General features: G+C 39.5%; 1 protein-coding gene across 1 annotated transcript; it reads left to right on the top strand.

Moving 5' to 3' along the window:
- Positions 1-701: 701 nt before the first annotated feature.
- elovl8a (ELOVL fatty acid elongase 8a) lies at positions 702-8,209 on the top strand. Its single transcript, XM_029453380.1, has 8 exons — positions 702-707; positions 2,595-2,661; positions 2,789-2,976; positions 3,385-3,465; positions 3,641-3,697; positions 3,915-4,029; positions 4,175-4,302; positions 8,039-8,209. Exons 1-8 carry the CDS (start codon positions 702-704, stop codon positions 8,207-8,209), a joined length of 813 nt encoding a protein of 270 aa, XP_029309240.1.
- The last annotated feature ends 3,177 nt before the right edge of the window (positions 8,210-11,386 follow it).

The following is an 11,386-nucleotide window of genomic DNA, read 5'->3' as shown; positions in this document are numbered from 1 at the left end:
AGACCCTCTATGAAATGATGACAAAGAGATGTGAGTGGTGTGAAAAGGGGCTGATGAGGGAAAGTGGAAACAGGTGGACATCAGGTGACCAATACTAGCAAGACAGTCTGAGGGCATCCTGTGGATGGCTGGAGGATGGCAGGTCTGGGCAGTGAGAGGAGAAAACATTGTCTGGGGGAAGTGAGTAATACCTTTTCACAATAGAGATACATTAGACTGATCCGGCGTCCTCTTGGCAAGGAAGTAAATTAGCATATTTTCCAAAATGTCAAACAGTTCCTTTAAGAATTTGTAAACTGTCAGCCTGGTCTCCTAAAAATGATCTTTCCTTGATCCCAGGGTGAAACATAAGATCTACTGTTTAGCCAAGAAATCCACCGAATGTTATAACTACAGCGAACAATTCAAAATGATATTTTTTTCATATGATAAACTTTTGAAATGAGTCAATCTATGAGTTACAACCACGTGTATTCTGAAGAACACTGACAACACCTAGGACTTAGCTGACAGGTTCTTGACCTGCTATGCTAGAATAAAGGAACACACGGCCATATGTCATGCTGCACACACACACACACACACACACACACACACACACACACACACACACACACACAGAGAGAGAGAGAGAGAGAGAACAGGTGGATTACCTTAGTGCGGCTGAGGAGGGCTGAGGACAACAAACAGCCACCATCAGAATGAAGGTAAGGCCACTTTCTCAAAGCTGTCCTGTCCTAAACAAAAAGTATTTAACATGACATTTTTAAGTATTCTTGCGGTTCTTAACAGTTAGCCATAAATAATACAACTGAAAGGTAATTGGTAGTCATAATTTCCCATCATTACTTTCATGTAGGGTCCCCGATTGAATAATCAGTATTAGCTCTGTACATGGTGCTTGTTGTAAACAGATTGCTGAGGTGGCTGTTCATTATAACTGTGAACATTGTAGTCTTATTGTTTATATGCTGCTGCAATTCCCAATCATTTATAGGTTTTCTTCTCTTGAAAATATCTTCTTTAGATTTAACAACGCTGTAGTTCTTAAACCTACACGCTAAACCTCAGCAGGTTGTAGAAGCCTGGTCATGTAAGGGATTTTCCTCTGTAAATCCCAGTGATGTGGCTCCTGGAGAAGCTAAACTACTTATCCCTGTCCACACAGCCTGCTTCTCTCCCAACACAGTAATTAGTGCTTTCACTCACATTCAGCGGTGGAGTGTTTAATACTGCGGGAAATGGTGGAAAAATACTCGATCACTTTATTATGCAGTATTAAATGACATTTTCGTTTGCCTATGAAATAATTTAATTCAAATTCAAAGCTGATTAATGTTCCAACACCACAGGGGGAGCTCAAGTCCCGACAAAATACACCAAACACATGCAAACTCTGAAACATACTGTGAAGGAATAATCTACCTGTAATTATTCAAACCATATCATCTTCCCACAAACATGACCTGTCTTCTTATTATGGGGTCAGTTACACATGTCCATAATTACACATTTGATTATGTTTTATAACTTTATAATGTAAAGCTGACATAACAATCAATAATGAATAATCTTTAAATGAACGATCCATTTTCATGCTCTGCTTGGAGTACAATCTCATGATTTTTTATATCTTATTATTTGATATTGATTTTTTTGAGGTTTTTAGTTGTTTATTTTTGTCGAATTCTAACTTTTTTTTTGTTACTATTTTTTGTTAAATGTTTTGTCTAATTGTGCTTGTATTGTATCTTTGTTGTTAAGGACCCCTTGAAGACGAGATGCATCTCAAGGGGTTCTTTAGAATAAAGGAGAGGAAGTAACTGACCTGTTGTGCGCAGACCTTTCATCTGTTAACACTAGATGGCAGCACTGTCGTATGTTAATAGTAATACATGGAAATTAATCACCCTGTCGTCCACATTAGGCAGTCATTCATCAAGGGGATTATTAGTTATTATCCATTATCAAGAGATACATTTGGATTAGTGAACATAATCCTTGAATTATAATCCAGATCATCTCTGGGTGGTTTAATTACATTTGCAGAGGGGTGCTATTCTTTACGTGAGACCTTCCAAAGGAGGATGTTTATGAGCATATGAAAAAGTCAGTTGTTTTGAAATAATACTTTCTTTGTTGCTTATACCCATGGACTTTTAACACACCATTACAAATTGTTAATTGTAATTTGTAACACTACTCCTTGATGACTTTTCTTTGCACTTATTTGCTTACTTACTGGCTCTGAAGAAGTTTGCAGGACAGAAGCGTTGGTACCTTTGCAGAATACAACCTTAACACTTATATACTTATATACGCTAAATAACAACATGTAAAATAACATTAAAATGCTATTGATATGTACATTAAGAGTACCAGTTGATATAAGAAGGAGCAAGCAGAGGTAAATAAAGTCAATAAAAACAAATACAATATTTTGTAATTGTGTATGAAAAACGTTCCAATCTGTCAGATGCATGTTGTGAATAAATTTCCCATTTCTGGCCTTGAAAGTGTGTCCAATGTCATAGTCAACACTGTTTTCATTTAGTTTTGTAATTAATATACTAATAAAAGTGTCTCCATCTCAGGGTTTTCAGGGTCTCACTATTTGGCAGAAATTACAATTATTCTACCAAGGGATTCTGGGAAATGGAGGCAAGTTATTTTCACTTTATCGTCAGAATTACTCATGTATTTCAATGATGTATTCGTTAGATGTTTATGTCAGACATTAACACAATCTTTGCTTGATCTATGCTTTCCCCTTGCTTTCTCTCTGTAGATAAGAGGACAGACAATTGGCTGTTGGTCTACTCTCCGTTGCCAATCAGCTTCATCTTTCTGTGCTACCTGCTCATTATATGGGTGGGGCCAAAGCTGATGGAGAAGAGGCAGCCAGTCAACCTTAAACCCATCCTTATGGTTTACAACTGTGCCATGGTCTGCCTGTCTGCATACATGTTCTATGAGGTACTGCTGTATGTGGGAATGTTTGTAAGGGATGTACGTAGACGGGAAGAGCTCAGTATCGGATAATTTAGGGCAATGGGTACTTTTTTTTTTTAATGTTTGCACATCAGCAACCTCAAAACAGTCGTTGACATTTAGAATGAAAGGTATAACTGGGTCCTGGAAACTGAAATCATCCAAGCTGGTATTGACGTTCAAGAAGCTGTAACGTATGGAACAAAAACAGCTGCAAAAAGAGTCAAAACTAGACATTTTCTTTAAAGCTGCTCTAATGAAATATATATATATATATATATATATATATATATACTAAAAAAATGTATTGCTGATTTAATGACACACAAATCCTCCTTAGCTGTGAGGTCATGGAGAGAAAGCAGAGATGTAAAGCAGCTTTTGTCTTTCCAGTTTACAGCCTCTTCCTGGTTGGCCAAATACAGTCTGCTGTGCCAGCCAGTGGACTACAGTGACAGCCCACTGGCCATGAGGGTAAATCTTTTAAGTTCATCGTACTATACGCAACAATTTCTAGATAATTAAAGCTACACTCTGGAATTTGGGCTTAACCTTCATTTTGAAAATATTCTGTAACAGTGCCAAACAATGTGTGTCCTAAAACTACATTATAAAAGACTAATATCATATTTTTCTCTCTGTTGGGCAGATGGCCAGAGTGTGCTGGTGGTTCTACTTCTCCAAAGTTATAGAGCTCAGTGACACTGTGAGTATAAAAGCAGTGAAATATAATTTGTGGAGTTATTTTGATTTTCAAGGGTTTCATTTACAACGTTTTTACAGCAACTCCCATATAAAGTGACAGATCTTCTTTTCGAACTTGCTCGCCTGCGCATGTATCTTTGTACCTGCAGTGCTTCCACAAACACGTAGCTGCAAGATCTAACAGGACGCCTGCCTTTGTGTGTGTTTGTGTGGTTCAGATATTTTTCATCCTGAGGAAGAAGAACAGTCAGCTGACCTTCCTCCACGTCTACCATCACGCCACTATGATCTTCAACTGGTGGGCTGGGGTTAAATATGTGGCTGGTGGCCAGTGTGAGTACAGACCAACACACCAACCCAGTCTCACAACAATGCCATGATGATGTAAATGATGTATATTTACAGGAGAACACTCCCTCTTAGGTACACATGCTCAAGGGCATAATATGTTATACTCTTACTGTGTATCCATCCATAGCTTTCCTGATTGGTCTGATCAACTCCCTGGTCCATGTACTGATGTATCTGTACTACGCATTGGCAGCTTTTGGACCGAGCATGTCCAAGTACCTCTGGTGGAAGCGCTACCTCACCTCCCTGCAGCTGGTCAGTATTTGCCTCTGTCTGTGTGTGTGTCTGTACATCTGACATTAATTCCTACATTCACTTTGCCTCTGCTTTCCTTCTCTTTTCCTTTTTATTTTCATTGTAGGATGTTATCACATATAAATGAACCACTTTAATATGTTAATGTGACCAAATGCATCTCGGATCACCTCTTTGGATCATTTTAGTGATCAGTTCTCTTTTATGTTTTGGTATAATTCAGCCTCATCATTTCGGTGTGCTTGTTAAGCAAAGAGTCTGTGGTTACACCTGTAGCATAAAAACAATTAGGCATATTTGACTAAAAGCTATCACTTTTAGCATCCTGTATGTGAAATTATTGTAGTATGTTGGAAAGTTTCCCCCTTCATATACAGTATATCTCAAAAGTGAGTACACCCTTTAGATTTTTGCAAATATTCTGTTATATCCTTTCAGGGGATAACATTATCCTACTGAAACTTTGATATAACTTAAAGTAGTCAGTGTGCTGCTTGAATAACAGTATAGATTTATTGTCCTTTGAAAATTACTCAGTACACAGCTGTTAATGTCTAAACAGCTGGCAACAAAAGTGAGTACACCCCATAGTGAACATGTCTAAATTGTGCCCAAAGTGTCAATATTTTGTGTGACCACCATTGTTATCTAGCACTGCTTTAACCCTCCTGGGCATGGAATTCACCAGAGCTGCACAGGTTGCTTCTGGAATCTTCTTCCACTCCTCCACGACGACATCACGGAGCGCACGGATGTTGGACACCTTGCACTCCTCCACCTTCCTCTTGAGGATGCCCCACATGTGCTCAATTGGGTTTAGGTCTGGAGACATACTTGGCCAGTCCATCACCTTAACCTTCAGCTTCTTCAGCAAGGCCGTTGTCATCTTGGAGGTGTGTTTAGAGTCATTATCATGTTGGAAAACTGCCCTACGGCCCAGTTTCCGAAGAGAGGGGATCATGCTCTGCTGCAGGATGTCACAGTATATATTGGAATTCATGTGTCCCTCAATGAAATGCAGCTCCCCAGTGCCGGCAGCACTCATGCAGCCCCAGACCATGATGCTGCCACCACCATGCTTGACTGTAGGCAAAACACATTTGTCTTGGTACTCCTCACCAGGGTGCCGCCACACACGCCGGACACCATCTGACCCAAACAGGTTTATTTTGGTCTCATCAGACCACAGGACATGGTTCCAGTAACTCATGTTCTTGGATTCATTGTCTTCAGCAAACTGTTTGCGGGCTTTCTTATGCATCGGTTTCAGAAGGGGCTTCTGTCTGGGGCGACCGCCATACAAACCGATTTGATGCAGTGTGCGGCGTATGGTCTGGGCACTGACAGGCTGACATCCCACTTCTGCAACCTCTGCAGCAATGCTGGAAGCACTCGCACGTCTATTTTTGGAAACCAACCTCTGGATATGACGCTGAGCACGTGGACTCAACTTCTTTGGTCGACCCTGGCGAGGCCTGTTCCGAGTGGAACCTGTCCTGGAAAACCGCTGTATGATCTTAGCCACTGTGCTGCAACTCATTTTCATGGTGTTGGCAATCTTCTTATAGCCAAGGCCATCTTTGTGAAGCGCAATAATCCTTTTTTTCAGCCGCTCAGAGAGTTCCTTGCCATGAGGTGCCATGTTGTCCAGCATTCAGAGAGAATTGTGCCCAAAACACCAAATTTAACAGCCCTGCTTATCATTTACACCTGAATCCTTGTAACACTAACGAGTCACATGACACCAGGGCGGGAAAACAACATCATTGGGCACAATTAGGACATGTTCACTATGGGGTGTACTCACTTTTGTTGCCAGCTGTTTAGACATTAACAGCTGTGTACTGAGTAATTTTCAAAGGACAATAAATCTATACTGTTATTCAAGCAGCACACTGACTACTTTAAGTTATATCAAAGTTTCAGTAGGATAATGTTATCCCCTGAAAGGATATAACAGAATATTTGCAAAAATCTAAAGGGTGTACTCACTTTTGAGATATACTGTACCTCTGTTTGGGTATATGTGCAAGAAAGCTTCCAAAAGCTGGAAGTATTCAATTTTAACGAGCCTTACATGAGGCCACCTTGCTTGGTTTATCATTGTTCTGATTGGCTGTTGGCATAACTAGACAGATTAACTAACTACTGGACCATCTGTTTGCTACTTATAGCGTTGATAAAGAGACAATGCATGCTGTAGGTTTTTTTCCCCTTCTATATGGCTGCAGCATATATAGGTCAGTGTGGTGGCTGACCATTATGTAACAATAATTGTATTGGCCTTAGGGTGACCTCCAAGCCAACAATAACAGTTGGCTTCACAATTTGGTCAACTGAAGCTGAGATAGTTGAGTTGATTAGGGAAATTTCTTTTGTATTTTTGAGAGGGGAGGTGTGTGTGGAGTGGGGTGGAGAGATACACAATGTCCATGATGTTCATTCATACACATAATTCCTGCCTAGGCCCAGAATATTGTAGCGGCTCTATGACACATATGGATATAGATTAGTCTACAGTATAAATTATGACGGTTACTCTTCTCTGTTTAGCTGTGGTGGTCACAGCTCATGCTAGCTTAACACGTGTTTGCCATGGAAAGCTAGCATGGACTAGCAACATGATTACTCTTTTATCTGTTAGTGCTCAAGACTATTGAAATCACATTTATCTTATAAAAGGTTATGTGTTACTTTAACACAAGTGCTGACATACTAAAACCTGTATTTGTGAGACTCTCGAGGAACACCTGCAAGACGAGGGACATATGCTAGCTAGCACTGGAGCAATAGAAGTTAACTTATTTACTGCAAGCTGTCGGCCAATGGATCTGGGAACCATTAATACTTTATGATAATTCAGGGCTGCCAAATGTTCAATGCAGTTTGGAAAGAAATAGTAAAATAACTTTAGATTTGATATGGCCATCGTCAGGGTGACGCTCATCCTGAAAAGGATTCCATTGAAAATTTCACCAAACCTCTGAATGGAAAGATTTTAGGCTATACGGCGTATTTTAAGGTGATTTCCCTCCTAATTTTATTTAAAAATCTGTACAGTAAAATAACTTCATTTTAAATGGTAAAACAGGATTTCAGTAAACCTCTGAAGAAAAATATGTATTTAATTATTTTATGATTCTTTAAAACTGACAATATCATTTGAGCTGATGTTTCCTGTACGGTAATGTACGGAAAGAATAAAGGAATCTTTTACTGTGGTTTTCTGAACAGTACAAGTACATGTAGCCCAGCTAGCAAATATGATAACAAAAAGTACTCTACTGATGCCTTCGACTGCCTCCGTCTTTCACATCACCACTGTCTTTTGGATTTTCTAACTCATAATCAAATGTTCTTTTCTGTCATGAATATATAACTATTTCTGAATCAATTTGTACAAGGTTTTTGAATGTAAGTATAAATATTCAGTATTCATAAAAGAAAATGGCCACAAAAGGTGTGCACAGGCAATGGCAATTTCTTCCTAAGAAAATATTAAACTTTGCTTTGATCTAAATGTGTGTTGGTAAAAAACGCAGTTATTATGTCTTTATACAGGCTGAAGTGTAGGACTAGGTTGATCTGTTTTCTTCAGGTTGCTAGGTTTGTCGCTCAATGTCCAGGTTGAAGTCTTTTACTTCGTATTTTGTTAATGTTTTGCTCAGATTCTGGTCACTCAAAGTGCTATTGTTTCACTCTCTCTCTCCTACTCCTCTGTCTGTTTCCCACACAGCTCCAGTTTTTCATAGTAACCATCCACACCACCTACAACCTGTTTGCTGACTGTGACTTCCCTGACTCCATGAACATTGTTGTGTTTGCCTACTCCCTCAGCCTCATTGCTCTCTTCAGTAACTTCTACTACAACAGCTACCTCGCCAAGACAAAGACCAAGAAGACATGAGGAGAGAGACAAAGAGGAAGGAGAGAAAAGAGCTGATATGAAATAAGTTGGAAACAGCAAGACAGTACAGAAAGGGAAAATGGCACAGGGGATGTAAAAAGACATTTCTTCTTATTTTTTATATTAATGAGTTAATGTTAATTTTGTTATGGTTATGACAGGTGGATTTCTTATACGTACAGAATACATTAATATGCTTGACAAATATTTGTATGTGTTATGAATTATGTATTTGTGTCTTAAACACACACGCACACACGCACACACACATGTAGAGATGTTTACTATGCGGGTCTTCAATTTACCACATTCATTCATTGCTTCTGTTCATTCATCCAGTACAAAACCACAAAAACACTCAACACATTAACCCTTGTTTTATCACTCCCTTCCCCCATGCTCCTAATAGATGAGACTTTTTAATCACCAGTCGAGTCGCTTTATTCTTCTCTTACACCCATTGGCTGGTGGTCACAGCCAATCCACTCTTGGTTGCCATTAGCTCTGTAACTATTCCTCTCCTTTTTTCAGATAAGGGTTCCCCTCCCCAGTTTCTAGCATTTAATCTCTTTTACCAACGGAGAAACCACAGCCCGCCCGACAACCCCCACAGCTCCATCTGTCATGAAGAAGAAGCATAATTGCCTGAGTCCAGTGATCCCATCCACTCCCCCTTGTGGACAGAAATGAAAGGACTGACTGGAAACATATCTGCTTCTCTTACATTATATTTCCCCTGCCATCATCACTTATTCCCAATCTGTTCACTATAAATTGATACTTTTATCTCCAGCAGCATATTGTTGCTGACTGTGCTCTGTTACAAACTCAACAGGGGGTGAACAAAATAAAAGAACGTCACATGAAAAAGCACTTTGAAGTGACTAAATCAAAGTTCCAGAGACGGCTACTCGGACATGTCGTTTAATACAGATCAGCACAATATGGCAACTTGAAAATGTTCAGACAATCACCCCTTATGTGTAGGTTTTTCAAATCAACATCAAACAATTTACAAAGACAACAGAAGCCAGGCTAGTGCTTTCAGTAAAAGGACGTTTTACTTGGTACAATTAAAAAAACCCTATGACAAAGTAGACGGTAGAGTTGCTACCTGCCAGGACAATAGTGTCTGCAGAATTTAATCAAAAGGGAACACAGACCTTTTCCACAGTGCACATTTTTTATATGTTAGAGCCGAATAAGCACAGGTGTAACTAATTACATTAACGATGACAGGGTGTCTCATAGGCATGGCTTAGACACTTAAAAGCAATGGGGCCACAATTAATGTTATTAATTACACCTGTGCTTTTCCTGTTGGGACAACTAATGCCTTATTGTGAGCATTAAATGAACTGTCAAATGTCGGTAGTAGATTGGAGTAAATTAGGAGCAAGTTTCTTACTTGCATAATGTTGAAGTATGTGAGGATGTTTCAAAGCTGCACAAGGGGCGTTTAAGTGGTAAACAGCACTACAATAGGAAGCCAAATACAAGCCCGGTTTGAGTGACTGAAGTCAGACGCCAAAAAACTGCACAATGGTTTATAATGCTCTGGAAAATTATTACGGTGACAATAGTGGTTTTCTTTGTATTCATTGTCATGGTTGATGTGAATATGGCCCAACTCCTTACTTCCATGGTAGGAGTCTTTGGCCACTGGTAGTGCTATGGAGCAATACTTTTAAGACATGATGCACATGTGTGACATTCATTCATACTGCAAGCAAGCAGAAGTACAATGCAGGTTTTAAAATAAAAAAATAAAAATTAGCTTCAACATTTGTTTGGATTTATTGTTACAGATTATTTTTTACATTCTCTATTGGCAGATGCGAAGCTCTTCTGAAGGCTGTGTGATGTCTGACACTTGGCTGACATCACACAGTAAGCATTTTGCAGACTGTGTGTCACTGAGTGCAATACAGCACCGTATGGCCAGTACTAAGATAACGCAGAACACACTTGTGTAGCATAATAAGCCAAATTTTGCTGCTGGCAAGTGCTTAATCCGCTCTCCATTTCAACACACACACACACACACACACACACACACACACACACACACACACACACACACACACACACACACACACACACACACACACACACACACACACGCACTCGCACACATTGCCAGAAGCCCATTAAAGAGTGATGTCCCTCAGCCTCACTGTAGGCACAGCTCCAGGTTGATTAATGCTGAGTGCCGTACAGCTCAGGCATGACTGACTTTCTGGCACGCAGTCGCTTTGATCAACTTATGATTTTGCAACCAGATGACGGGTTTCATCTTGAGTGTTTAGTGAGTTACGGTGCTTTTGAGCTGATGCCAAGCTATTAACAGGTGTCACCTAAATATTCGAAATTTTCACTTAAATTTGACGTGAATAATGTTTGATCGACATGCATGTTAATTAAAATACTTTGAGCGCAACGATAGATAGAGTACCTGTAGCGTAGAGTAGCCCTGAGATACAAGTGAGGAAAAACAAATGTATGATCTATTTTCTTTGTCTGATCTAAATAGTGTTCTCTCCTGTGTTTATGACTTAAGAACTAGTGGAAAAAAAGGTTTTGCCAGAATAATCTTTGTAAGTTCCTTAAATATTTTGTTTCATCTGTGAAACAGGTGGGAAGAAATCATTTGCCAGGTGAAAAAAAAGGTTTTTCCAGGATAAATCTTCTAACTCTAACTAAAGGCTGAAGTGCACCATGTTCTAACTCAGCTGAAAAAAATCATGAATGCTTTAAGTCTTACTTAGAACATGGGATTGTGGTGCACTTCAGCCTCTTGTGGCCAAACTGAATATTACAACAACAAACACAGATCCTGGCAAAACCTTTTTCACAGATGATAATAACAGTTCCTAAGTCATAAACACAGAAGATAAAACTATTTAATCCAACTCACAAGAATTTAGATGCCTCTCAGAGCTTCCGTAATACACAGATGAATGGACAATGGAAAACATCTGAGTAACTGCTGTGAAAGTGTTAAAATCTGTGTTTCTTGAATCTTGTTTGTCAATGACTTTGTGTCGTCTCCTTGGTAACAGTGTTAGACAGTGTTTGGGCTGCGGTCAGCTCGAGGCAGACTGTAATTAATAATCAAGTTAGAGGGAGAGGATATTGAAGCACTCTCGAAGCTGCCGCTGCTAACTTTCTAGTTAG

Source organism: Cottoperca gobio, chromosome 17, assembly GCF_900634415.1.
Source record: "Cottoperca gobio chromosome 17, fCotGob3.1, whole genome shotgun sequence".
Classification (NCBI taxonomy): Eukaryota; Metazoa; Chordata; class Actinopteri; order Perciformes; family Bovichtidae; genus Cottoperca; species Cottoperca gobio.
The sequence above is the reverse complement of the archived record's forward strand: the minus strand, read 5'-3'. Positions and strand labels throughout refer to the sequence as shown.

What these genes read in the sequence shown, in the direction of transcription:
- elovl8a (XM_029453380.1), top strand. An exon ending in ATATGTGGCTGGTGGCCAGT is followed by an intron (nt 4,030 to 4,174) that starts GTGAGTACAGAC and finishes ATCCATCCATAG; the next exon opens with CTTTCCTGATTGGTCTGATC. An exon ending in ACCTCACCTCCCTGCAGCTG is followed by an intron (nt 4,303 to 8,038) that starts GTCAGTATTTGC and finishes TTTCCCACACAG; the next exon opens with CTCCAGTTTTTCATAGTAAC.